Source organism: Pipra filicauda, unplaced genomic scaffold (genome assembly GCF_003945595.2).
Source record: "Pipra filicauda isolate LSUMZ 115617 unplaced genomic scaffold, ASM394559v2 scaffold478_size463431_pilon, whole genome shotgun sequence".
Taxonomy (NCBI): Eukaryota; Metazoa; Chordata; class Aves; order Passeriformes; family Pipridae; genus Pipra; species Pipra filicauda.
In genome coordinates this window covers 41,514-69,109 of record NW_024104618.1, presented here as the reverse complement: position 1 = coordinate 69,109, position 27,596 = coordinate 41,514, and the positions used below count along the sequence as shown (strand labels likewise).

Here is a 27,596-nt window from a genome sequence, read left to right as displayed (position 1 = left end):
CGGGGATGAGGCAGCAGCGGGCAGGCCCTGCAGCACAACCGCGCTGCCCCCGCCGGAGGGAAGCGCACGGCCGCGCTGCTGCACTGGTGCCCGTAGGAAAGCGGTGCTGCAAGTTCGCCTCTGCCAACTCCAACCCCCGCACATAAGGTGAAACCACGCGCTTTATGAAGCCGAGCTGTTAAGTCTGCTGCTTTTCCTCTGGTGCAGAAGCTCAAGAAGCGCTTTAGGGAGGTGAGGTGAAAGGTGTTTGGGATTTTTAAACCTGATGTTGGACTCCAGGACCACTGGGGGCTCTGGTACGAAGTTTTTTTGTCTATACAATTACAGCAGGATTACCGAGCAAGGACAGATACCTGGCCCTAAGCTCAATGCTCCTGTTCCCAATGCTTTTGTCATTTGTGCCTTCCTATTCCCTCCAGCAGTTATTCCAGGCTTACAGTAGTACAAACATGGAAACAGCCCTTCCAGAGAATGGTTCTAAAAAAGCTACAGTAGGTAAATAGACATTAAGTCTATAGATAACTAGATATTATTACTCAGACATTCCAGATTTTGATCCATGCAATAATAAAAGCTCTGTCCAAAACTGGCGAAACAACGGCACTTACATTCTAAATAAACTGGGTATGGAGACTACAAAACAGTGCAAACCATCAGACTGGATGAAAACTCAAATGAATAATTCATTTTCAGATGCATTAGGCTGTAGCTCGGATGTAACTGAAGAGGAACAAGATGAATTACTTTATGATGGAGATGTAGAAATAACACATAAATATAATAATAATTCGTATCATTTGAATGACGGTATTTGTACAGAAGATATTTCTGGTATTTTAAACCTAATGTGTTCTGAAGATAACAAATACGCAACAGCAAATTATGCAGCTCATCCACAGCCTGAAGAATTCTCCAGTCAGCATAGAAGCACCAAAGGAACAATGGGAGTTTCAACTGAAATGCCTGGAAGTGAAGCTTCCTTTAAGAAGGAATTCCCTGTCGGTAGTTCCAGTAAACCATACAGCAAAGAACATTTAACTACCTCAAAGATGTCCGATGTCCTCCTGCATCATTTTTCTGAGGGAGAGTTACTGAGCACATGCCAGTTAATTGAATGTGAGATGATACCAGAATCGTCCTTCACTGACAGTATCGATGACACTGGGAGCGAACCTGAGCCTTCAGAACACCTCAGAGGCCCTTCAGTGCAGGAACAGTGGGCAACTACCTTTGAAGAGTATCACTTAGAAAAGCACAAAGAGGTAAACTCTAGTGGTAAAAATGAAAATGTGTTAAGTGAAAATAGACCTGTTTCAAAGAAACCTTGCACTGGTAAGTGTGGGTGCACACAAGAAAATTCACAGCTGATTAATGAGAATGAACACAGACACACCTTTCAAAACATGAAAGATGAGAGAGGCCTGTTTAAGAAAACAGTTTCACCTTGCAAGCTCCAATATAGCCAAGGTCAGGCTCACTGTTGCCTTCCTGATTTCTATGAAGTTGCTTCAGAAGTAAAAGTACCAAAAAGAACTGACAATATTAACTCAGTTCCTACAACTGGGAGAGCAAAACCCTTCCCTATTTTGCTAAGTAAATCAGTAAGTGTGAACAATATGCTGGAAAATAAGAATTACTTCAATTCTGCTGAAGTAGAGAATAAAGAAGAAATGAGCATTTCAGAACTGCTGCAACAGCTAAAGGTAATTAGGACGCTTGAAGAAATTCATATTTGAGTGGTTTATTGTAAGAAGATATTCTGTGTCCCATAAAATCTAACATGACTAGTTCAGGCAGGCAGTACATCACTTGACTCAAAAGCTGCTTTCACAAATAAAATTTAGTGGGACTGACTTTATACGACAATTTCATTACTAAGTATTCAATGACTAAGTATTATATAATACTCCAGTATTTAACACTGGAGTATTATTTGTGATGATAAAGCATCCTATCAAATCATTAGGAAATTCACTACAAATTTTCATTTCTAGTGTTATATGTAAAGGTTTAAGTTCACCAAAACTACTTAAATGTATTTTTAAGAAAAACTTTCTATTTTTATACTGTGCCTGTATTAAGAAAACTTTGGCCTTTTTTTACATCTTAAGGCTCTTCAACTATTTAGCCTGGTATTCTTTTTAAAGGATTTGTTTGACAACAATATTTCTTTTGTTGTAGTAAATTTATTTTAGAGTAGTAATTAGATAATCACTGCTCAATTTTGTGCCCTGACATGGAGTTCACTCACAGAGCTCTATGAATTTTTAAGTCCATTCCTAAATTTAGATCTTAGTAAATCACTCAAGATGTAACAAAGTTCTAATAGTTTTCCCTATTATTTCCTGGCTGCAAATGAGATGCTGACTCAGCATGCTGACACCCAGAATCATATAGACCATCTGAGATTTAATCCCAAGGTAAATCTCTCAAAATACTTTTTTTGTTTTCAAGTCATTCTTCTTTATCTCTAGGACTGACTATCCCCTAAAACTATTTTGTCACCTTCATGTTGTACTTCCCATTTACACAAATCCTCTTTATATTTTCACAAGTATTTAAGTATTTATACAATGAGACACTATATACATCTAACTATAAACTCAGAAAATTATATGGTACTGTTAAACATTTCATTAATATTTTGTGTTTTGAGTTATTTCTAAGTTTGTTGTTTTTGTAACTGTTCTATACATTATATCTATAACCAAAGTTCTCACTTTAACAGATACTTCCTCAGTCAGACTTTCCAAATGCCAGCACTGCCATTTCCTCAGGAGGCACTGGGACAGCACCTGGCATCATCACATTAGATGCTCCCATCCCTGTACAATCTACACATGGTTTGCTTAAAGCAAGTAAATAAAATTAACTATGCAAATGACTATTTTATGTAACTTGATTACACTTTTGGGCAGACATTTCAGCTGATCAGTCTTATCTTGTATCACACAGGATTGCAGTCTGGAACAGCAGCATCAGCACTACCAGCAGCTGGTATGGTAGAAGCACGATGTCCAAATCCTTCTAATTCACTGCCAGAACTAACACTAGGAGAAAAGATGTCTCAAATACTAAAGGATCAGACAGAGCAACTGACAAAGAAAGTAAGAGCTCTGTTTCAATATATACTTTGCACTGGTGCTTAAATTCCATATTCATTTGGCATATTTCTTTTCAAAATCCCAAATAAAAGTCTAATATTTTGTCTTTAAGGTAGAAGACTTCTCTAAGCATATGTCCCAAGAAACATTCTTTTTACAAGACAAATATCTGGTAAATTATTTTACATATTTTGAGCTATCTGAAATGCATTTTACATGGCTGTAGACTTACAATTTTCTGTCAAGTTGTTCATGTTCTCCTCAAATGAAATGTTTACTCTTTTTCTCAATTCAGACCAAAGGTACAAGTTTAAGAAGCAAAAATGAAGGTGTTCAGTAGGTGGTTGAATTCTTAAATCTGTTTTAAGGATTACAGTTCAAAACTATTAATGAAAGGCCTTAAGTTGCCATGTAATTTAGGAATTTTGACACATAGGGCATCAGTTCAGAAGTCAGGGTTTAATATTTTACTTGTACATAATAGAGCAGCACAGAGTACCAGGTGATCATACAATATGCAGTCCTGTTCCAATTCAGAGAATTATCAAAATTCTTACCAAGAGCACTGCAAACAGCATCTGGCTCACATAGCAAGCCACAGTGATAGCTACTTATGCTAAATGATAGTGACATTTGCTATTGAATTCTTTCTTATTGATGAAGGCTTTAAATCAACTGAAAAGATACCTTGATGCCTTGGAAAGGAATTACTTAACAGCTAGAGAAAAGCACCATAACTTACAGCTGCAGAACTTCAAGGACAAGTCTATCAACATTGGAGAGTTTGATCCTGACAGGTTGGAAGATAAGTGCTAAGTAGTACATCAGTATATTTTGAGTATCTTATATTTTGAGTGTCTTATAACTTTTACTTCATTTAACCATTAGAATTTTTCTGAAGTAAAAACATTATGTCATATGTGGTAAGCTAAGAGTGATTTGGCCAAAATTCATCTTGGGCTTTATATATCCCACTTATAATTAGGGTATCTATTTAATTAATTCAGATACTTAAAAGGGACTCAGTGAACTCCATTAATTTTATTTTTTTTCCTATGAGAAATGTACTGCAATGTCCCATATCATAGTAAGAAATAAAAGGTCAGTTTATACAGGTTTAACTAACTCTGTATTGCAATTGGATTTAGAAGGGTGGAAGGGGGAATATTTAGACTTGGCATGCTGCTTGAAGACATTCAAGAACAAATGGATCACAGCAAACACAGCCTGTCATCTTTGCTGACTTCCTATGAATCTGCCTATTCATCACATTCTTTTTGTGAGGTAATTGAGTTATATTATTTAAAGACTGCAATTTTTCGGTTTTACTGATGCAAGTCTTGAGAAATAAGTGTAGTTGTAAAATTATATGTTCTCTAATAAGAGCATAATGCTTTTAGATAGCATGTTACTTCAGAGAAAATATTTAATGAAATATTAACTTCAGAATATTTCATTAATTGTAACAGAAACCTAAGTATTAAAACACTGCTGCACTGAAGATGCTTAATTCCAGTTTCCAAAGCATTTATTTCAGAGTAAAAAAATATAAGCAGCTACTTTGACTTCTACAAAGCTGTCTTTGTTTTGGGGGAATGAATCAATTCCCACTGTCACTTAGTGGGAAGAAATATTACTTTGTTTGTCCATGATTTTTAAGCTGCAGAATTACTAAAAGACCAAACAGTACTGTGCTATAGAAAATTGAGTTTACTGCTAAGTATAGTAATATTTTATCCCAGATCATAAATACACACACACATAAAATCTTACTGCCTCCTACAAATCTACAGATAAGCCTCACCCAATGCTTTCATAGTCAATGTTTTACATAACATTTTCCTCTGAAGCCCAGGTTAGGAGAAACTCAGGAGATACTGTTTGGCAGAAGTCACATGCTTGAACTGCAATGACCACATCCACCTGTATCTGTGCTGTGGTTACTTTGTACAGGGCTCGGTGGTTTCAAGCATTGCTGATCCTCCAGAAAGAAGAGGTACTGAAACTCCATTTCTTTACAAGAACCATGAGGGAGAAAAGAGTCCCACAACTGATGTAATCCCACAGACAAATCAACTTTATTTAGAAGGCAAAAATTGCTGTCTTTGTCCTCACAGGTAAGCGAAAACTTGGAAACAGCTGTTGAAATTTTTATAAAAATGTACCCAAAATTATTTGCTGAGTAAGAAAATTGGAATGACTGGAATCTCTGAAAGCAACACGAATATTTCCAGAATAAAACTTCTACAGAATTCTGTAATTACGTACCCAAGAATTCCTCCCATTCCTCCCAGCCTGGCATTCCTACCTTTCTGAGTCTGAAAGTATTTCCTGAAGCCAAAACGCTACTATCGCTTTCACCTAGAGTTAAACCATACTTCTGTATAAAATTAATTACAGCCATACAAATTCAGGATGTGAATGACTCGTCAAAGCATCTCAATGAAATTAGAAAAATAACATAAATGGTTTCCCCTTAACCAATCTAAGGTTAAAAAAAAAGAGAGCTTTGCATCAAGTTTCAGAAAAGCAGCAGAGCTTCTGGGAAAAGAAGGTCTGCTAGGAAACAAGCATTCTTCTAACATAATGGTAGGAGATCTCTTCATACTTTTTTTTTCCAACTTACATTATCTTACTGAGCTTTGAGGGCGCACAACATTTTCCCTCCAGTTTTTGCACAGCACAGTGTGCAAAAAGCAACATGGTTATTTTGGAGTTTGGAATTTTGGCAAATCTCTATCCAAAGCTATATCTTACAATACATGCAGCACAGAACACAATCATACTAATCTGAATATTCCGTCAGATTATTTCACAGGGTAGATGTTAATATTTGTCTAGTCAAACTCACCTAGCTTCCACTTTTTTCTCTGTCATTGAAAGAAAGTTAGCTCAATCTTCTGATCATTATGTTCATGAATGGGTGAAAAACTTTCCAAATAAATCTGATCACTCTGTACACCCTAAATTGAAAATACACATCAAATAAATAAGGAACTTTGTTCTTGTCCTCTTAGAAGGTACATCTCAAATATTCCTCTAATTATCTAAAGGCAGTGCTATTAAAGCCTTAATAACTCAAAGTTACTAAGAAACCAAATCCTATTTAATATATGTTGTAGCAAAATACTATCAATGGTAACACATGTATAAATATGTAAGATTTCATACAACTTCACTATTTGAATATGTGATTATCACGACATCTACTTTTAAGGATTTTTAACAGCTTGTTAAGTCAGAATGTGTTCTTTAACTAAAGAGGTCATTATTTTGCAATTGGTTAATTATTAATTTAAACTTCTACTTACCACCTTTTCAGATAACTGAGTTCTTTCTATGAATAAATCTGATTTCTTATCAACTATGAAATAGTTAATTATTAATATAAAATGCTTGTAAGTCTCATCATAGAAGTATTCTGATGCAATTAAAATATCATTCTGTTTCCATGCTCAAAGAAATATAAACATCCAGGAAAGAAAAACTGGAACATCTTCACTCTTCAGTCAGAGAAAACCAACTGATTTATCAGATACCTACCTGAGTAAGTCATGATGGCATACAGAGGTCAGAACTGTGCTTAAACCTGCTAGTGAATCCTGTTAATACATTCCTGTCACATCTCAACTACATGAAAATTGTAGTTTCAACAGATGTTACTGCTTAGCACAGCACAAAGCACTAAGAACAAAAAGGAGGCTAAAGGGGACACCAAGTCAAATTCACTGTGGAAGTCTCAGTGACAGACCAAGAGGCAACAGACAAGTTGCAAGGCAATTTTCAGTTAGATAAGAGCAAAAAATTATTAAGTTGAGGTCTAGTCAAACATTGAAACAGTTTGCCCTGAAGAGGCTGTGGTATCTCCATTCTCAGAGATATTCAAAACTCAACTGGAGAGGGTCCTAAGCAACTTCATTTAAGTTGGTCCTTCTTTGAGAGGGGACAGGGCCAGATGATCTACAGAAGTCTTATCCAACCTGAATTAGTCTATAAATCTAATTCAGCTTTCTAGAGAAGGTTCCAAATATTGCCACTATTACCATTTTTAGAGCATGACACTGATATGCACACAATGCTTTGTTTTTTCTTCTGATGTACGTATTTTATGTCCTAGAAGAAGATTCCAAACTTGACAACTGAAACATTTCATATCAGTACTTCCACTTTCACTTTTGGGATTCAACTTTCTTATTCTGCATGAATAAGTTTTTGCATGAAAACACTGCAAAAACTTTTCCTTGATCTTTGATCCATTCAGAGTTGACACAGACAAGAAATACTCTCCCCTTCCTTAGTCTAGCTCCTAATAATATAATTTCATGAAATCCAAACTAGACCCCACAGAGGCTACTATGAGCTACTTAATTCAGTTGTCAAGTCATCCAAGACTTCAGCTCTTGGAAGCTTACTAGCAATCTGTAGGCATTTGTCTCTCAGGGCATCCCAATTTTATCTTTCCACTGCAGAATATTTTGAAGCTGTTAGTACCCAACAAATAAAGAATAGCATGAGCTGTCTAAATATATAGGTTATTCTTACCTTTGGTCTATCTGTTGTCCTTGTTTGTGATATGCTTGCCTTTTAATATAAGACACTGGGACCATTACTGTTAGTACTGGTTTGTGCAATAGTTAAAGCAGTGCTGTACTAGAGCTGCCCAAATTCTCATCACATTTCCATTAGGCTGCACTGTTTGCACAACACTATGCACAGGGAGATGGAGAGCTTCATTTTTTTATTAAAAAACAGTTCTTGGTCTGAAAATAACCACCACCAAAAAAATAATAAAAATCTACATTCAAGGCTTACAGTCAGGGCTGAAAGCCAATCTTTAAAGCTCAGTTCCCACACTCCTGTAAAATGGAGGAAAAAGTACTTCCTCAAATTGCAGTATCATTAAGGGCTCTGAAATTATGGTGCTGAAAGCCAAATAATTACCTGGATACACTAGCCTAAGTTTCTAATATTTCAGAACCTTTTAACTTATTTTTTGAATTCTAGGCAGTGATTCAGAAGACATCTCAGTCTACGATTCTTATAATGATTCACAAAGCAAGGACCTTGTCAACTGTGACACTCAGAATTACAAATCATTAAATACGAGATTATGTGGAGAGAGAAAAGGTACAATGATTGCAAAAATATTAATATCTACAAAGAAACATGGCTTATAGTGTTTGTTTTTCTAAACAACATGTCTCTGTTTTCAGGACTCAGATGCAGATGCCCCAGGGGAAGCAGAGATCAAGTTAAACTCAGGAATTACAAAGAGTCTGTTCAGTCTTGTGCCCTATGTAGAAATAAAAGTTCTGGTTCATCCTGTAAGTATGATGTGTTACTGAAATAATTACCAACCATAGGCTAGATTTTAAGGGGCAAGAAGCCACACTGCACATATCAGGCCAAATTTAATTTAGTATAAGCAATCATTAGCATTGTAGCTGAAACAGTGGGGTTTTATAGATCCTGTAGAGCAAAAATCAGGAAATCCAACTTTTACACACCTGCCCAAGTTTAATCCCCATGCACAACAGCTTTAACCTTCTCTGGTTCTTTATGAGAGGAGTGCCTTTCATATTCCATTCATGGCAGGAATATCTCATTTTGCAGTGCCACGTGAAAGAATATGAAAATTGGGCACTACTGTGCCAACTTTTACAGTGCCAGCCATTGCCTAAAGTAGTGTAAACAAGCACTAAAGAAAATTTCAGTTCTACACTCATCATGTGACATGCAGCAAAGTAAAGGAAAGACTAATAAAAAAAAAATTAAATGTTTAACATCTACTTTTTAAAGTCACTTATTCAGACTCTCTCTCTACCATAAGAAAAAATTGCTTAAAGAAAAATATAAAATTTGAACAGTCAGAAGAAAGTAAAGTTAGCTGCTTGTCTCTAGCAATTCTGTGAAACTATAAAATCAAAGCAGTACTCATGTAATTAGTAGGATTATGAGAATCTGATTATTCTCCACCTCCCCCCTACAGTTTTTCACTGTATGAAATAGAAATGTGCATACCATTTGCCACAGAGCTAAATTCAACAGCAAGCACAAAAAGGTTAATCTGTCCTCATTTACGAAAAACTTAAGCATATTCAAGTTTTATTCATCAGTGATAGTTTGCTTGATCTTTTATTTATGCTAAATGGAGAAAAATGTTAAATACACAGAAAATTCACAAAAAATTACCTTTTTTTTTTTTTTGCTTGTTTTAAACATGGCCTCTATGACTCCAGCTTATTCACAGAAAAGAATCTCCACAAAAAACGCTCAAAAAAATAAACAGCCACATGAACTTGTAAACAGACTTTCTGAAAGGTAAGTTGTAGCAATAACTATACAGTACATAAGAAAATCCCATTGTTGAAGATCCAGCAGGGAAAAAACACACCAGTATCATAGGCAGGAAGAATGTTTTATCTTTTGCAGTGCATGTTGTATATTAGAATTTTACTCAGTAATGAATTTAAAATATATACTCTAAGAACATGTATAAATAGTTCTTAGAGTAGTTTTTCAGTCTTTCTAAGTTAATGAAGAGTAAACATATAACTTCTTTATCTGGCACATTTAGTAATGAAACGAAATATTTAATTTTATTAAGAGGATGTTCCCATTCACTGATTCAAAGGCAGGTCTGTATTTTCAGGATGCAGCTCTGTTTGCTGCCAACTATTTCTTTATAATTAACAGTCCTCCTTTGAATTGTTGTAAACATTAAATAATTCTGGGAGACCAAGAAGTAAAATGGATTCTTAACTGTAGCACAGACTAGACTGAAATGCAGACAAGTTTTGTTACCATATTTTTTGACTCAATAGCAGTAATGGCCTGGACTTGGACTCAATAGCAGCTGCACTTGAGAATCAATGGCACAGACCCCTGTGTGAGAGAGCAGCACCAAGAGACTGATGCTGTGAGAGATTTCCTTACTCTGCATCCTGGCATGTTTTCTGTCTTACTGCAATAGAGATGGAGCACAAATAATAACTGTAAAACACAGTCCATCAAATGGAGAATTCTACTCACTGTAAAATTAACTTGCAACCCAGTGTGCTATCAAGGTGTGTGTATTTAATTCAGACTTTAGAAATTCTTTTGCTTACTGAAATTGTTTGTGTTTTATTCTCTATATCTTCTCTCTAGGGAATCCTTTGAGGCTGCCAAAACCTGCTGTTCAAGCACATGCAATAAAATTCTTGTTTCACATCAGTATATCCCCAGCAAGAAGTTTGCCCAAAGCAAATCTGCAATCAGAAACGCCAATGATTCCAATGCAAATGTAAGACTTGAAAGTGAAAATTAAGTGCCACACAACTATCTTGGAAAGGTTAAATCCACACATCAAGGCACTATTGAGCATCCCTTTCTTAGTAAGCTGATTATTACAATCTAAGCAAACATAGACCATTTGAGGATAAGACTGTATGGAGTTAAAAACCCAAGCATTTTAGCTTATATATTAGTATATAACTTCATGTAAGTATGTCCAGACTTTTTATACAACTTAGTCCCTGTATGAAATGATCAGGACAGAATAGTAGCACTGCATCTTACCTCTGAAATGGTTTCACATACTGAAAGAATGTCAACACCTAACCATACAAACTACTATCACAACCACAAGAAAGCCTTCTCGATACCACAAACATGCACAACACTGGCCCTGCTACTTTACAAAGGTGTAAATATCCCTCAGTTCCAATGATTACATAGTCAAAGAGAAATAAATAACAGATACTTCCAACTTGAATCATGAAGCAGTCTTATCACATAACTCAAGTTCTACTTCTCAACATGTATTCAGAGTGAAAATCGTGCACAAAACCTTAAACATCACCTTCTATTCTACACCTGTGTATGCATTTGCCTTCACTATTAACAAGGCTACGTTTTATTATTTCCAACAGATTTTAAGTTCTACTCTGGATCATGCCATACAGACAGCAAACAGTTTGAAGAAAACTACAGAACGAATGGTACGAGCAGTTTCAGAAGATCTGGCTAAAGTCAAAAGAAAACCTACTTTAGTTACCCAGTTTCAAATGCTATATTGTTTTGCTGGGTGATACTGAAGTGTTAGGACCTCTGCAAATACAAAGTGATGAATACAAAAATCAAAAAGTCAGCTAGCTAACTTGGTCAGCTGTTCTGTAACTGTTAGTATTAAACCACACCAGATATAAAGGTATTCCTCAAGTTTATGCTCAGTCTCAGAACTCTAAAACAAATTACTAATTCTACTGAAAGTCCTTAGTAGGTTGGCTAAAGGTACCTTTCTCTAAGGATCCATTGCTGTGTACAAGTTCCTTTCTCTAAGTGTCCACCTAAGGTAGCTTAATAAAAATTGGATTAAACAAGGAAAATTAACTTTGTGACTTTGATTTCCCCACACTCCAAAGTGTGAGAATAAACCTCAGTCATTACTAAGTATCATTTCTTCCCACATTTTAACAGCAGCTGCTTAAACACACCAAAACAGCCTCTGCACCTGAGACACCTATCTGCAAACATCACGCTAACATACCAAGTCACAGTTCACATTTCTAATTATTTTGGTTTTACAGTGCTCTACATTGAGACTTGTTTGTTTTTACAGTTACAAACTAGAATTCAGAAAAATGTTATAGGTATTTCTGCTAATTTTTTTAAAGTTTTGATACACGTGGTGTTTGATGAACCAGTTAATTTTAGAGTGTTGTTCCTGTATTCATATGAGAAAAAAAAGTCAGAATACATTCAATTCCTAACTCATTTAGGTGCATTTGAAAGATAGAGCCACTTATTCTCACCATGCTACATGTGCTGCAACATCTTAAAATGTAACCTTCTCATCTTTCATTCCTCTCTAGTGTGTGTGTGTGTGAACTTAACCTTTTCCCACCTAATTAACTCTGAATGATCTTACCTAGCAAAAATATTCTCTTAACCTGCTAGTTAACCTTAGAGCAAAATAAAGAGAAAAGAAACAAATCCACCTTTATGCAAAACAAGAAATTAATTCCTTCATGGTTGGGGAAAATGTAAATAAAAATCCATGAGTAATCTATTATTTTTCATTATGACATTTCTCAGCTTCTACATACAACAAACTAACATTTCAAGGCACATAAATACAACATCCCTTCAAAAGTTTAGTGATTTTAATTATGTAATTTTTAAAGACACATCTAATCATTACCAGTGTTACAGAATTCATACAGTTCAGATTATTCCCTTCAATGCAAATTTAAGTATTTCTTTCTTAATATGTAACAAAGCAGACAAGTGAGTAAATTCTCTTGAATACATCAGGTTTTCTCATTTGGTTTTCTTTTAGCTTTTCTTTTTTAAATTACCAAGCCATTTGAAAGATTCAACTGCTTCCCTTCTTTTCCTCTCCTTTTCCCCTGCCTCCACTTCCTCAAGAAGACATACTTATAGTTTTGGAATTTCTGTATCACAGGCAATTCAACTTCTAACAGATGCACTATGTAGACACAATCATAAGGAAGTTGCTAAGAAATTAATTTTTTTAAAAAGCTTCATTAATAATCCCTGTATATACTTAAATATAAAGTGTACTTCAGTGCACAGTTGACAGCATTTCTTCAGTTATTTATTGTGATTAGAACTGCTTAATACTTCTGTGATTAACTATCTCCCTTACCCAGCACCATCTAAAAAGCCTTTAGATTTTTCACAATTAAACATATTTAAAGAATTTTCAGTGAGTTACTTTTACAGAAAATATTACACTTTAAGATAATGCATTTGTATGAAACATTTTTACCATAAACCCATATATACAAATTTTCTCCTGAAGCCCCTACCCAAGGGCCTAGGCCCTTTTTAATTCAGTAATTTTTAGAAATAAATTCTATTATATAAAGGTTTCACAGTTCTCAAAGACAATTCCAGTTTATATATAGTCACGATAACTTTTAGCATAATTTCTTAGGAACAAACATGCCCTTTTGAAAAAGCACTTATATTATAATATTAAATACAACCTAAGAAACACGTGTTTAGTTTTTCCTCTCTCTGCCTTCTACTTCCCAAAAAGCAGCAAATTTAAATTATAACATGACTTTCCATTAGTCAGAACCATGTAGTATCATAGTGCAGTGTTTGGAAAAGTCAGTTCCATTAGAGTATGTACATACTGTTTGTCTTTGTAATACATCATAAACATCACCATATCTATTCATCCTTAATGGAGACCATATCTTTGGGTTTAGTAAGGCTCTTCACTTCATCCAGTAGTCTTTTAGGTGTCAAAATATGAGTAGAACCTGACAAAAGAACGTAAATATTAACTGTGTCAGTCAAATTCTGACTGTCAGACACTCCCTCTTTAAAACATCAGTGACATGCTGGCCTGTTTTTACTGTACCTGCAAAACTGACAAGTACAGCAGTTCAAAGCGTGTTCATATAAAACACCATCCTATAAATGTGTTACCATTAGGTAGGAAATGTCCCTCTCCCACACACACATCCAGATCAGGACTCGTGCTTGGAATAAAAGTTTCAAGTCCTGCTCTGCTCTGTTTGAAACACAGGCTTGAACCTGGGCCACTTATGCTGTGTACAGCTGTCCCAGCCTGCAAGAAATCTGTCCAGTAAATCAAAGGCTTTATCCTAGAATCAAGAAACTACCTGGATTAAAGGTCATCACAAACAGTAGTTTTCCACAGAAATATCAGTTACAAAAAATTGGCTTTTACTGACTAACATTTCTGTGAAAAATTTACAGCAAATTCCAAGTCTCGAGCAGCAAAGAAAATCCTTAGTATTCTTCAGGACTGCACAACTCTCTTATTCTCATAGAGAGTAATTATAACTTCTGCCATGAAGGGTCACCCTACAGTTCTAAAGGCAGTGCTTAACTGTTTAAGATTACAGCTGTCTGGAACTTTTGGTTTCAGCAGTGTCACTCTGAGTGGGCTAGTATTCCTTGAGTTCTGAATCACGAATGCAGCAAAATTTTAATCCTGCAGTAAGCCACATGGAAATCTGGCAAATTTCACCTTCCCTCAAAAATCAGGATTACAAACAAAACTACAAGAATCATCTCCAAACAAAAGGGAAGATAGTGCTGTGGTTAGTGCTAGATACCACAGTGAAAGAGTGACCACTAAACATGGTTTTGTAAGCAAGTCTCAGATGAAGAAACAGTCTGGTTAATCTGCATTTCTGTTATCCTGGTCTTTCTGTTGCAACTCAAAACTAGAACCAGCATTAGACCTACCTCAACCACCATCAATGAAACCAGCAAAGAAAAAATTAACCAGATAAACCAACCACACACAAGCACACCTACAACACTCCTGACTATTTAGAGGTAACAGACTCTAGATCTCAGAATCAAGGCTGTCATCGTTTTAGGAAAGGACTTATTTAAAATCATGGTAGATGAATTCAAGCCTTTCTGAAACTCAAGACCGAATTTAACTGCCAGACAGACATTTCAAGCAACTTAAAATGCGTTAGATGACCCTGCACCCAAATATCAGCTGCCCCTGCAGATGCATACAGGTCTCTGGTAAGGTTCTGTATTTAGACCTCTGTTTTGATATATCGTACTACTTCCAAAAGCAACAGGAGCAGCGCCAGTAAAGGCAAAGCACAGGCAGATGCAAAAGTTGTGAGGAAGCTGTAATGCAAGGAAACAGAGGTATGTTTAAATCCTTTTTGCTATACTTCAACATATTTCTCTGACATAATTCACAATGGTTCTTCTGTAGAGCATAACTACCTTTTTTGTCCTTAATACCCTGTTGCAAAAAAAAAAAAAACCCTCTCAACACCAAGCAGCCTGACCAAAATGAAAAGATGCTTCTAAGTGTATGGTTTTAAGCAATACACTGGCTATAATATTAATGTACTGAACCAACACAGGGCATGTATGAAAAACGATCCCAATGATGATCCTTACATTTTCCAGAAGCACATGTAGTACAGTGCACACACCACCCTTCTCCCAAGGCAAGCTTACCAATAACAACTTCACAGGACTTGTAGGCTTCAGAAACCTCATAAGCACAGCGCATCTCAGAATATGTGACTCCCCCAATTACAAATATAATCAGCCTTGCACTGCTCTTCCGCTCCTCTCTGGAACTACCCTTAGGTTTCTGGCGTGCACTGCAAAAGATTTCAGAAGATGACATTTATCCAGCTTTACGGTTTCATTTTTGGTTAAAATTATATACTTAACAAGCAGTTAATTCCTGTCATGCAGTTCATGGTTTGATTGTAATTTCAGCGAAAGTGTTTACATAAATTGATCGTTTATCAGTTATCAAAAGGGAGGTACTCCAAGTAAAGGTCTATATGACTAAGAAAAATTATTAAAATAACAACCAAGTTCAGTACGTTTTAGATTAAATAAAAATATAGGCTTGAGAATTTAGCATTACCTTATATACATTATTTTACCATTTAGTAAGCACACTTCCATAACTCTTTAGAATGTATATGACAAAAATATTGAGAAAGGGGTAAACTATTTTTCAGGAAATAAAATTATTTACCTTACTGCTCCTGAACCATTCCAGGTGGGAGGACACCGGGAAGAATAAGGCCAGTCTTTTGAATCCAGTTTGTTTTCTATAGCATCCTGAAGGGCAAAACAAAGACACACTTTAAACAGCCTTGCAGACCTAAAACCCACCAAGTTTCAGCTTTCAGTAAAGATGTCTACCTGGAATTTAATGACAACATATTCAGCTTAGAATAACCAATTGCAAGTCGCATCTCATGAACAACAGTCCTATGTAACAAAGTGCTAGACCACATAATGCTAAAATGTATTCTAAGTCTTTTGTGTATCACAAGGAATTGGGAGAACGTGTTTTTTTTATAAACACAATACTGATTTAACTGTTCAGATTTTACAAGTAGCTTTTCATCTGTAACAACCCAAAGTATTTAATTTCTCTACAGCAGTGTGTGAGAGAAGCCAGGGTCCACTAAAAATACAAATGAGCATGTGAAAGCCACCAAAATCTATGAATTACAGCAATGGGTCAGATTAACGGTCCAGTGAACTGGACCCTGTCTGACATCAGTCACTAACTGATGCTTAGGAAGAGGTTGAAGAATAAAGGAACTACATTTCCGGCAAGAAACATCTTCCAGTCTCTACCACATTACAGTTTAGATTTGAATTGCAGTTTAAAAACCCACTGGAGGAAAAAAAAAAAAAAAACCAAAGCAAATCTTTAAGTTACACTAAACACTGCCAATCACAGGACAAGCTGTTCTAAGAGACTTCTTGCTTTCACTTTCATTTGCTTCACCTTTAAAAAGACCTCTAATAAAGAGCATTACTAACACAAAGCAGTCTAATGTTCTGTATTACTGACAGACTAAAAAAAGATCACTTTTTCACCAGATGTATTTGACAATAGTAACTCATAATAGTATGGACTGGCTGTAACTGCTCACTCAAGTAAATTTCTGCACTTCACCCATGAATTAATTAGTTGGTCAAATTTACCTCCATAACATCTTTGATAACAGGTGTCCACCTAGAAAGTTGAAAGGTTTCTTCTGAAGAACGGTCTCTTCTTGGGTATTTATGCTGCTGAACAGCAAACTGAAAAGATTTTCAAAACATGGTTGCATTATATAATGTATTTGGACTTTTGAAAATTATTCACAGTCAGTAGTGGAAGGAGGGGGCATCAGTAGGAAAATTTAAAGAAATAATAATAATGACAAAGAACAACAATTAATACCTACAGAATTCGGTGTACACTAGAAATACTAACTTCAGAGACAAGGAACTGAGTAAATTGGCACTTTCCAAAACCAGCTAGGTCAAGTCACCATCTGATGATTGTAGAGGGAACATTATGGGTACCTTACTTTAAACAATTAACATGAATAATTTTCAAAGGATTTAGCATTTAAGAATTCCTAGTAATTGCCTGTTTCCAAAAACAGACTTGGATAATACTACTAGGAGTTGCTGAAAGAGCTGTAGACAAGTGCTTGGGTAGTAGGAACTTAGAAAATAAATAAACACATTCTTACTGAAGAGATAACAGGAACATCAAGGTATTTCCAATTTCTTATCATATCACTATCACTTTCTATATGCACATTCTGGATCAGCTTCTCCAAGTTCTCCTGGGTAGTTCCTTCAATATATGGAAAACAGACAACTTAATTACCAAGAGACTGTAAGACCAATTTTGTCTCACACTGTCTGGGCTGTTATTTAGTCCAGGATTTTTTTGTTTGTTTCGTTGTTTAACATACTATTATAGTTTAGATAAAATTTTGTTTAATGGTCCATTTTTGAGACCAAAACTCGATATTGCTGCAGATTCCTCAGACCAGCATTCTAACAATTTCCTCCTCTTCTACTACAAATTCTTCCCCACTGACTTAATTTGTGAAAACAAGAAAACAAACTATTGCACACATCCAAGAACAGGAATGATGCTAAAACACCGTATAAATCTGCACTTGAATTACATCTCTTAACTCCTTATCAGTAGTATCTTTGCTACCAATTTGAGCACAGCTACAGAGGATGGACAAGATTTCTTTCAAACCTCACCATCAACTCCAATATTAACTTATAGCAACTAAAAATATCTATCCTAAAACTTGAATTCAAATTAATAGCACTGAGGGAAAAAATAGGACAAGTTATCATACCATTTGTGCTAAAGATATATAGCAGAATAGCTCTGATTTTGTCATAACTCTCGTGACTTTTGTTCAGCAGAACTGGAAGGAGGACTCTCATGGAGTCTTTCACTTTTTGACCTTCTGCATCAGTTCCAAGAGCCAGGTCCTAAATTAATAAAAAATAAAGAGCACACACACAATGGTTTTAGAGAGTAGTCATTAAAAAGCAATATTGTTTTGTGTGGTTTGAAATGTATTTTTATGAAACCATAGGTTTCAGGAAACAATCAAGCCGCATCAATTTAAACTCAGTATGACACGTCTGACATTTATTTCAATAGCTGCAGCATTATAATAGCTCTACATAACACTCAAACATTTAAAAGTGTTTGATATCTAGAACTCCCAGAATTGTAATTTACAGTTTTTTACTTGAGATTAATAGTAAAATGTAATGCCTCACCCTAACAGGTGCTTTTCCCAGACATTTTAAAAAGGCTTCCACCAGCAGAACATACTACAGCAACCTCACAGGAGTTTTGAACAAAGAAAACAAAGATGGTCTTCATAAAAATCAGCCAGATTTCAAGACAAAAACCCCCAAACTCTAAGAATACCTCCATTACTGGCAGATTAAGAGCCTTGTACATCTCATTTAGTTTTAATACTAGTACCTCAAAAACTGACAGAAAAAAAAAAAGCATGAGATTTTTGTCACTTAAAACAAGCCTCTATTCCTGCAAACAAAAAAATCTGTATTTGCAATAAGTTGCTGCTTGGGTTTTGGCTTTTTTAAACATACCTGTTCAGTTTTACAGAGCCTTTCTATGTTAGATTTGAACTTGCTCATGCAATCTTCTGCTATGTTAAGATGAACAACTTGCTGTAAGACAGAAAGAAAGGAGAAAAAAAGACAATCACAAGCTGCCATAACTTTACTGTCTTTTTTTAACATACTAATCATTTTTACTGGTTATAAAAGTCAATCTTTCAACTATCCTTCAGAACCATCATGCATTTTTCCATGTTTTACCCTTCACTTAGAGACCGGCCCCGGTAATACCTTTTAAAACATTAAACACTAATGCCATATTCAATCCTCAAAGCACACAAATAATATGATTTTTTTACTTAGTAAAATGAAACACCTGGAAACAAGTTTTCTTCTCCAAATTTTACAGTAGGTGAACCTACTGGAGAACAGCTATATAGTACACTCAACAGGAAAACAACAGAATAAAGCTCGACTTCAATAACACAGAAAGTTAAAGTGCACAGAATTATTTATTGTGACGTTGTAATTACAAAAGACCCCTTACCTTACTGATCTCTTTACGATACTGTGGCATCCTTTTCATCAACTGGGACAGAGCAGAGAGTGATAACTGTGAAGAAACGATACAAGTTGAAAATCTGGCCCCCCCAATATTTGACATGCTTATTTCCCTTCTTGTTGCAGCCTTGCTTCCCCCACGACCCTTGAAAATTCCAGTTGAGAAAAACCTCAATCTCTGTAATAGGTCAATGAATTAAATGGATCTGAACAGCTGAAAATAACTGAATTATCAGGAAAGACTGCAATACTTCAATTTAAACAACTTACTTTTCCTTCTGCTTCTTTTTTTTTTGATGAAATCTCTTTCAAAAGTTTTGGTATTTCTCTGAAAAAAAAAAAGAAAAATTATTGAATGCAACAGCACAGAAGTTCTTAAATCTTTTGTTAAAATCTTAAAGGAACTGTACAACATGAACTTCTGAATGAAAGTAAAAACTTCAAATACAGGTCTCCTTCAGAGAAGAGAGCAATTTTTCACAGAAACAATGTAAGTTAAACTTATGATATCTGCATAATGTCATTTGATGTAACAGCTTGCTAGTACTTTACACAAAATAATCCCTTCAGATGCAAAAGATTTGAAAATACTTCCCAGGAAATTACTTTATTTCCATTTTCCTCAAGAACTGTAAGGAACATTAGCATAACAGTGTATCTTGATACATAACATATTTTGGAAGCACAGTTTCTTGCTGGCATCCATTAATTAACTGAATGAAGTCTATATTACAAACCATCTTCACTACTACCTGTATTCCTACCAAACAGCTTAAATACCTTCCCTCTCAAAGAAACCAAGTAGTTGGGTTTGTTATTCATTCACATACTCTATCACATCTGCAATGTGCTTGTGCCGCATCTTCACCCAGAGGTCATCATCTTCCTCCAAAATTGCCTCCTTTTCCTTCCCAGCAGATCCTTCTGTTTTGTATCTTCCAAGAGAAAATTCAGACAGTAATTTGGTTTTTGGGTTCCCCCTAATTCTCATTACTTATGACAGTATTATTTATTACAGTTTAATGAACATGAATGGTAACAGCAGTAACATACAAAGGTTTGCATTTACAAGCCAAGCTATTGCCTCACAAAAATATAATTAACAGAAGGATTTTACAGATTACATCTTTGAACATAGAAGATGAATTTTAGAATGGTTCTTTGGGGCAATAGCTTCTGGACATTCTTTTAAACCAACAGTAACTAGAGATTTAATCACACATTCACATGCACCTCCATTTCTCTTCAGCTTTCAATGTCAACTTCCCTCTGGTTCCAAATGCAACCTGCACAAACAACACACTGCAACTGCAAAGTGCAGCTTTCCATGTGTACTATAAGACATTTTATAACTGAAGGAAAATGAAGTCCCATTCACCAACAAAACAGACTAAGCAGGGCAAATTGCTTCACATATAAAAAGGAACATGCTTCACACCATTACAGAGCAGTTATTACTTGACTATAAACAAAGCTCACAATAAACCTACAAAGCAAGACAGTAATCACATTACACAATATTTTCACATTTACAGAAACTCACACAGTTGCCAGAAAGCAGAATGCGGGAAAAAAAAAAAATCACAGGATTAATTGTGAAATTCAGATCATGGCTACCTATAAAACATACTCTGCTACATCTTCATACCTGGCGAGTTTGAGATTCATAGAACTCTACACTTTCTATGAAAACATTCACTCAGTGCTTCCAACCAAAGACAGGCATTCCTGTTTGCTTGACCAAACAACGAGGCCATCAGGTCTCATTTGCTGTAGAGGGTCATCAGAAAGCAAAGTCCTACCAAAATCCTTGTTGTCAGAACAATCTGACAACAAAGTACGTAACTTATGCAAACCACTGTTAGACTGTTGCAACACTGCTTATGAACTGAACATGACTTACTTAAATGTGCACTTAGAATAGAAACATGTACATTTTAACAACTACACAAATTAAATTACTGGAGCTATGAAACTGAGCATTTCTGAGAAATAATCAAGAGTTTTCTCAATATGCAATTACTGGTCTAATTTGTCTTGTTATGTCCAAAAGGTTGAGAATATGAAAGAAAATCTAGAGAATCTCAGTGTGCACTATGACAAAGTTCTTGGTTTTTTAAAAAAATGCAATTTGTTAGACCCAAAACTTAACAAAAATGGTAGTTAGATCCTACCTAATCTCAACTAAGTGATGAAGTTAAAAAAATGAAGTTACAAATCCAAAAGGAAAGAGTCATAAGTGAAGCAACAGTTATGTAATACAAGGAGCTAATACTGCCATGGTGCAAGTATGCTAAACAACTCCAGAGATTTTATAATCAAGAGTAAAGGGTTTTAGGTTTGTTTTCTTTTTTAAAGTACTTGCTTGTAAGTATCGTTTTCAATTGGTAGCAGGTCATACGCCATTGCCTGGAAGGTGAGCTCATGAAGTACAGTTGATACTGGATCAAAGGCACGATCAATTATTATTAGTTGGGAGTGGGTTTTAGCCTAAAAAGCCATCAAACAAACATGAAGAAGTTAAGACATACAATACAAAGTTAATGCATGTTAAATCTATTTACATTAAGGTTACAGCACTGCAGATATGTTTTGAAAAATACCTGAAAAAACCCTGAAGTATGGTCCAAGTGTTTATCAACATTATTAGCAACAAACATTTAAATTACATACAATGGGTTTAAATATTAATTTTAAGGTAATGCTCTCAGCAACCTGAATTTTGTTCATCTAATGAACAAAAAGTTTAAAGGAAAAAAAAAAAGGCCACTCACTGACTTTTCATAGGTAACTGCATTGTTCATATTTCAGTGCCCATTATCTATACAGTGCTGCAACACAGGAAAAAAATCTCCAAACATTCAACTGAAAGTTTCATTTTGGGATTTAATAAAGTGGCAGTAGCAGCAGGTACATTTATTTCTGTAGCAGAGTGCAAAGCCACCAAGTCAGAATGGTTTAGCCTATACTTCTGTGTTAAAGCAGCTGCCCTAATCAGCCCTGACCTGTAGGGACAGATCAAAACTATTATTTGCATGAACAGCTCTATCTTTGTGGACAATAAATCCCTTCAGGAGAGCCATTTTAATTCTACAGGGAAGTCCCCTCTACACACAGCCTTATGGAAGGTGATATTAAAACAAAATTTATCCACTTGTCTTCAGGTTTATATCATCCCCTATATCATCACAGGGCTAATTTTTCAAGTAAAATCAGTTTATCAGTTTTTACCTTAGATACAGATTTACTGTATCAGCTACTACCTCTAAACTGCTATCATACACAAAAACAACTAAATGGCAATTAGTTGCCTTCATAATTAAATAAAATCTGGGTATTTAGAACCTATTGTCAAAGCCTATTTTGAACATGATTCTTTTTCCCCAGACTTAAAAAAAAGTAGCAAACATTTTAAGTTCACTTTCTACCTTTATTTGGCTTTTCTCATCTGTTCTGTAGTAGTTTTCAAGATTTTTTTCAACAAGCTGTGCAAGTTTGCTGGCTCTATCAGATGGTCCACTGGGAAAAAAAGGAAGCATGCAAAAAGAACTTAAATTTCTTCATCAGTACACTAAGGTGCTACCTTTAAAACAGAAAGAACTCCCTAGATTGATCCTCTGGTTTCACGAGCAGTTTCTGAACTCCATTCTAAGTATTTCCAATATATTTGCACTTTTACATTACGATTCCACTCTTTGAATGCTTCAGGTATTTCACACAGCAGAAACAGCTTCAGCCAAAAGACTGACATGAGCTGGCATATGGCCCAGCACCTAAAAGTCTCACTCAGAGGCAGGAAACAAGAAAGAAGAAAGACAAACGGAAAGAAAAGAAAAAGAAACAGTCAAGCAGTTATTTCTTTGTTACCTTTGCAGAGAATAAGGCACCACTTCACATTACACCACAGAATGCAGTTCTTGAACACAATTTCAGATGTCTACTTTGACATCGAAGATACTAATCTGTACTCCCTTTCAAAGCTCAAAGGAGGCATTCTTCTCAATATCTCTACTACAAGAAATCCTGATCCCATCTGCCACAGCAATTTATGAATTCCTTGGCACCAAGTGGAGCTGCAAATCTACAAACAGCAGCAGTTCTCCTACAGGATTATGCATCTGGTACACAGGAATGCAGCATAACAGTGTCATCCTACTGACCAAACATGAAACAAGCCATTTAGAACAAAACAGGGTCTAGCAAGTACTGTTCTACAAATGTACATAGAGAAATAACTCACTGTTTTACCTACACTTCACAAATTCCTATAATTCCATATTTCAGAGTTGTGGATTAAAAACAATTAACCCACAATTACAAAAATAAACCAAAAAAACCAACTAACCAAACTATGCTGCAGCCTCAAGCTATGACCAAACAATGTGGTAAGCACTAGAAGTGAAAGCAATTACACTGTAAAACACTGACTTTATATCATACTCCTTTATATACCTTTTATATCGTACTCCTGGATTCTCATCTAGTGTGGCACATAAGGTAACAATTTGTTCAGCCATTACTTGCATTACAGCATCTTTCTCCTTTGTCTTTTCCAGAGTCGGACTGTAACAGCGGTAGAATGCATCTGGGACATTGAGAATAAATACCTAGGTAGAGCACAAACAAGGAAAAAAGGGCCTAAATTGCACATATCTAAAATATCTGGTAAAAAACTTGCTAATAATTTAAAACTAAATGCTGTAAGAGAAAGTCACACATAATACCACCAAAAAAAAATTAATCCCACACTTCATTCTGCCTTCTCTGCCCTGTTGAGCTCATCAGCTTCTTGTTCTCACACTCTTTTTCCCTATTACTCTTTTCTCCTATGTAAATTACTATATTTTTCAAATTGCTTACTGCCTGTTCAGATGGAAGGAAGGAAAAGATATCAGGAAGAACTAAATCCTCTTCAGCGTCTTGTACAGAGCCACACAATGCAATATCAGAATAATTATAGAACGTATCAAGGTTAAATTTAAAATAAAATTTTATGTATTGTATCTGCTTATTAGATGAGGACTTTACCTTCAATAATTGAAATTTTTTAAATGCATTAAACCTTGATAAAAGAAGTTTAGTACTACAGAGAAAAAAAGTTTTTTCAACAGTTTTGTAAATGGAATGCAAACACAGAAACAACCCCATTGTCAGTAGATGGATTTTCTCCAGCTTCAGATGGACTCTGTAACTACAGAGCCAAAGAAGAACGTCCATCCAGATAAAGATGTTTGCCTCATTGAAGTACATAGTCACCTGGACTTCGCCCAGAGCTCACTCTGATTATTCACCCTTAGCACCCCAGAAAGCAGGTAAACCAGTTAACGCTGCTCCTTTGCTAAGGATTTAAAATGTTCTCACAACCCAAAATATCTAGAATACAAAACTACACCAAAAACAACAAGAGTGTTGTTCAACTGGAGTGCTGCTTATTTGCAACATCAGAAAACTAGTCACAATTTCTATTCTGACAGTGAGACCTCTGGAGAACCACGACCACAAAATTTTCATAGGCCTTATTTGGTAGAGTATTTCTGAAGAGCAGCCTTGGCAGAGCTCCCCAAAACAGTTTGAAAAAAAACTTGGGGGCATCAACCTCACTGGAAAGCAAACAAACAAGCCACCACGCTCATTATTCTCTGATGGCTTCTCAACCTAAAAAATAAAAAAACCTTTATAATAAAAAGGAGTCTGTCTTCAAACTAGGAAACTGCATCACAGCGACATGTGGCCAGCAGTAACCTCTCCTATATTCACCTGCCACTTGGTATATTAAGAGTTGTGACCCCCTTTGTTCATAATGTTTGATGTGGGAAACATTCATGGTTAGTTGTACAACTCTCAGTACTGGACACGGTTTGGAGGCTTCACTGTATTAGTATCAGTGTGCATTTCAGCCTTCTGTGTCTGATCAAGAGCATCAGCAACAAATTATTTGTCAACACAGTACCCACTGTGCGGCTGCACATTGAAACCACTCATTGGTTTCCATTGGTGGTCTCAAATTTTTAATTGAGAAAACAGGGATTTCCATGTTCTCCTCTCACTGAAAAGTCTGTCAGGCTGTGGTAGTTTTTATTTCCTGGTTTTTGTAAGGCTTTCATTTTGTTCCCCTTCCCTGCAGTTCTCTTAATCCATTTCTTCTTCTTTACTGATTTTCACCAAGTAGTTGGTCCTACTTACTCCTATTCCTATGCACCAACCTACCTTGTCTGCCAAAGTAACACCTCAGCATAAGCAGTAACATAAACTCTACTGTTTACTGAAGACAAACCAGAACACTTGCCTTCTCTTAGGGAACAGATTCCTTCTTTAACCTCCCTGCTTAACTGACATTAAGTCTGGCAAACAGACCACGTGCAAAGAATAAACCTTTCAGTATGAGAGCATTTGTTTTATCTGAAAAGCACAAACGAGTACTGGAAATGTGCCAAAATGGTAAAACATCTCACATACAGTTTGTCAGTCAAAAGCTACATTTTATTTCATTGTTTTCTAGAAGGTCAGCAACACTTGAAAATAATCCTCCAGACTGTTTTTTGCTGTTAAGATTAACTTACCTGAGACTCGTAAGGGAAGAAGGAAATATTGATCTCCTTGCATTTCTTTATTGATTTCGCACATGAAGATTTAATTTTATTGAAGAGGCTGTCAGGACAAACTAGGGGAAAAAAAAAAGACTAAGTATAAATAATTTGTGCATATTCCAGCTGTCAACTCGCTTATGAGCTTACAGTATTCAGAACAGACAATTCTAAATTGAAAACCAATTAACCGTAAAATACAAAAAAAAGTTGCCTGCTCTTCCTAAAGTGAGAGGGAACATATAATCAATATTTTGTGTTGTTCAAAAAGCACCACTGGTCAATTTTTACTAGCTTTGTGCAAGCGAAGTTGTAGAACACTCAATAACGGTTTGCAGCTGTGAAAGATGCTGATTTTATCAAAGCAAAACTTTCTGCTATTTATTCTCATATGGGAGAGAAAAAACACTTCCCAAGCTACAAAAAAGGTTAAACTGAGAAATAATGTGTACATATCTAACAGCAAAACACAGAAATACAGAATTTAATATAGGTCTCAAATGTGTTCCACTATGCTTCCAGGCTACACTGGATCCCAGTCTAGAAACTGAATTTAAGGAATACGTGAACAACACGAATACTACACAGACTTCTAAGTGACAGAACTATTTCTCTAACTCAGGAGTTATTCATCTCAACAGGAAAAGTTTTGGCAAGTATTCAAACTGAAAGCTTGCCACTTGCAACCAAGGAACACAGAGCAAGATAGTATTTTTCCAGAACAGTAACTGCTGCTTCAGTGTGAAATGAACCAAGAAACCAAGAGCTTTGGATAGTAATTTGATAACTGCTTTGAGAACATACAGTAGCAGATATGCACCATGCACAGACATCCACAAAGACACAACTCAGGCCCTACCTTCAGCAGCACGCTTGGGTTTTTTGTTTTCCCTTCATTACAGACCGTTTTAGTCACACTGACTGACTGCAGGGAACATGCAGTCACATTAAGCGCATTTACACTCATTGCCTCTGCTGAGCACGCAAGGGCTAAGTAGGCCCCTTCTTCCAGGTGAAGGGAAAAAGCTGGCTCACAAGTCTGAAGAACTACCTGAAATAACCAACTATTAACACTGCTCTTGCAGAAAGTTCTCATGCATATTTATTTTGTTTATGTGGAGATACGTAGTTATACCTGAATTGTGTTCCTCCACACTCTCCAACACAGGTGAAGACTGGAATACTTAAAAATAAAACTACATATCCTAAATTAAAAGCTGAGGAGCAGAACAATCAAGACTGGTAATTGTGAAAGAAATTACTATTGCAACACAGCATGATGACCACAATCTGGCAACCCAAATATATGGTTAATGACTTGAGTCTCAAATCTTCTCACAAGAAACAGGACCTCAACTTTTCAGGTACTCAATTATAGGAAAGAAGTGAGGAGATACTTATTTACCTATATAAAGTTATCAAACTACAACACAAAAGCTTACTTACAGTCAGTGAAATACACATATGCTGCTTTGTATCTGCTGCATGATTTAGTGATGAAGTCGTCAATAAGTCCATCTACAGACTTACGGGGGTAGAAAAAATAAGGAAAAAAACCATCATGACAGTGTTTTACCTTTGTTCACATACCAGATAAAGTTTCTCCCACCCTATTACCAAGTCCCACTTGGGAATACTGAAGTTCAACATACAAGAAAACACTTAAGCTTGAGATTTTTAATTCCACAGCAAGAATAACAAACAGTTACAGATGGTCAGTCATGCACCAAGACCACTTTAGGAAGCACCCAAATCAGGGTACTTGTAAAATTTCCCACCTATAACAGTGCTGAGATTTATTCTCCCAAGAATTTTTAGGAAGTAATAGAAATCTTATTATAGCCATTACTTTGAATTCTATTTTTCAATTTATTGCATCATTATGTGATACAACGTCTCTTTCAGTGAGGTTACAATAGCTAAGCAATGAAACAGTGCCTCC

At 35.8% G+C, this 27,596-nt stretch overlaps 2 protein-coding genes across 7 annotated transcripts in view; one reads left to right on the top strand and one right to left on the bottom strand.

Moving 5' to 3' along the window:
- Positions 1–13: 13 nt before the first annotated feature.
- AKNAD1 (AKNA domain containing 1) lies at positions 14–11,694 on the top strand. Of its 4 annotated transcripts, none has more exons than XM_039386259.1 (14): positions 14–1,262; positions 2,361–2,420; positions 2,729–2,858; positions 2,956–3,107; positions 3,217–3,276; positions 3,768–3,901; positions 4,253–4,388; positions 5,058–5,221; positions 6,566–6,651; positions 8,109–8,231; positions 8,318–8,428; positions 9,344–9,425; positions 10,254–10,389; positions 11,018–11,694. In XM_039386259.1, the coding sequence occupies exons 1-14, from the start codon at positions 627–629 to the stop codon at positions 11,174–11,176; spliced, it is 2,169 nt and encodes a 722-aa protein (XP_039242193.1). In that variant the 5' UTR covers positions 14–626; the 3' UTR covers positions 11,177–11,694. The 4 variants fall into 4 exon arrangements, with proteins under 4 accessions (XP_039242193.1, XP_039242191.1, XP_039242192.1 ...); XM_039386257.1 differs by having other exon boundaries at positions 14–1,703; XM_039386258.1 differs by lacking the exon at positions 3,217–3,276 and having other exon boundaries at positions 14–1,703.
- Positions 9,224–27,596, bottom strand: part of STXBP3 (syntaxin binding protein 3) — a 23,941-nt gene continuing 5,568 nt past the window's right edge. For 2 of the 3 annotated variants that reach the window (XM_039386272.1, XM_039386273.1), the window contains 15 exons: positions 27,101–27,179; positions 25,631–25,731; positions 23,523–23,677; positions 22,499–22,589; positions 21,436–21,560; positions 19,901–20,005; positions 19,341–19,398; positions 19,057–19,122; positions 18,540–18,620; positions 17,765–17,903; positions 17,132–17,238; positions 16,593–16,691; positions 15,625–15,710; positions 15,087–15,235; positions 9,224–13,381 (listed from right to left, as the gene is read on the bottom strand). In XM_039386272.1, coding sequence (XP_039242206.1) covers positions 13,290–13,381; positions 15,087–15,235; positions 15,625–15,710; positions 16,593–16,691; positions 17,132–17,238; positions 17,765–17,903; positions 18,540–18,620; positions 19,057–19,122; positions 19,341–19,398; positions 19,901–20,005; positions 21,436–21,560; positions 22,499–22,589; positions 23,523–23,677; positions 25,631–25,731; positions 27,101–27,179 — 1,533 coding nt within the window. In that variant the 3' untranslated portion in view covers positions 9,224–13,289. The remainder of the gene's footprint in view (positions 13,382–15,086; positions 15,236–15,624; positions 15,711–16,592; positions 16,692–17,131; positions 17,239–17,764; positions 17,904–18,539; positions 18,621–19,056; positions 19,123–19,340; positions 19,399–19,900; positions 20,006–21,435; positions 21,561–22,498; positions 22,590–23,522; positions 23,678–25,630; positions 25,732–27,100; positions 27,180–27,596) is intronic. The other variant, XM_039386274.1, reaches the window with a different exon arrangement.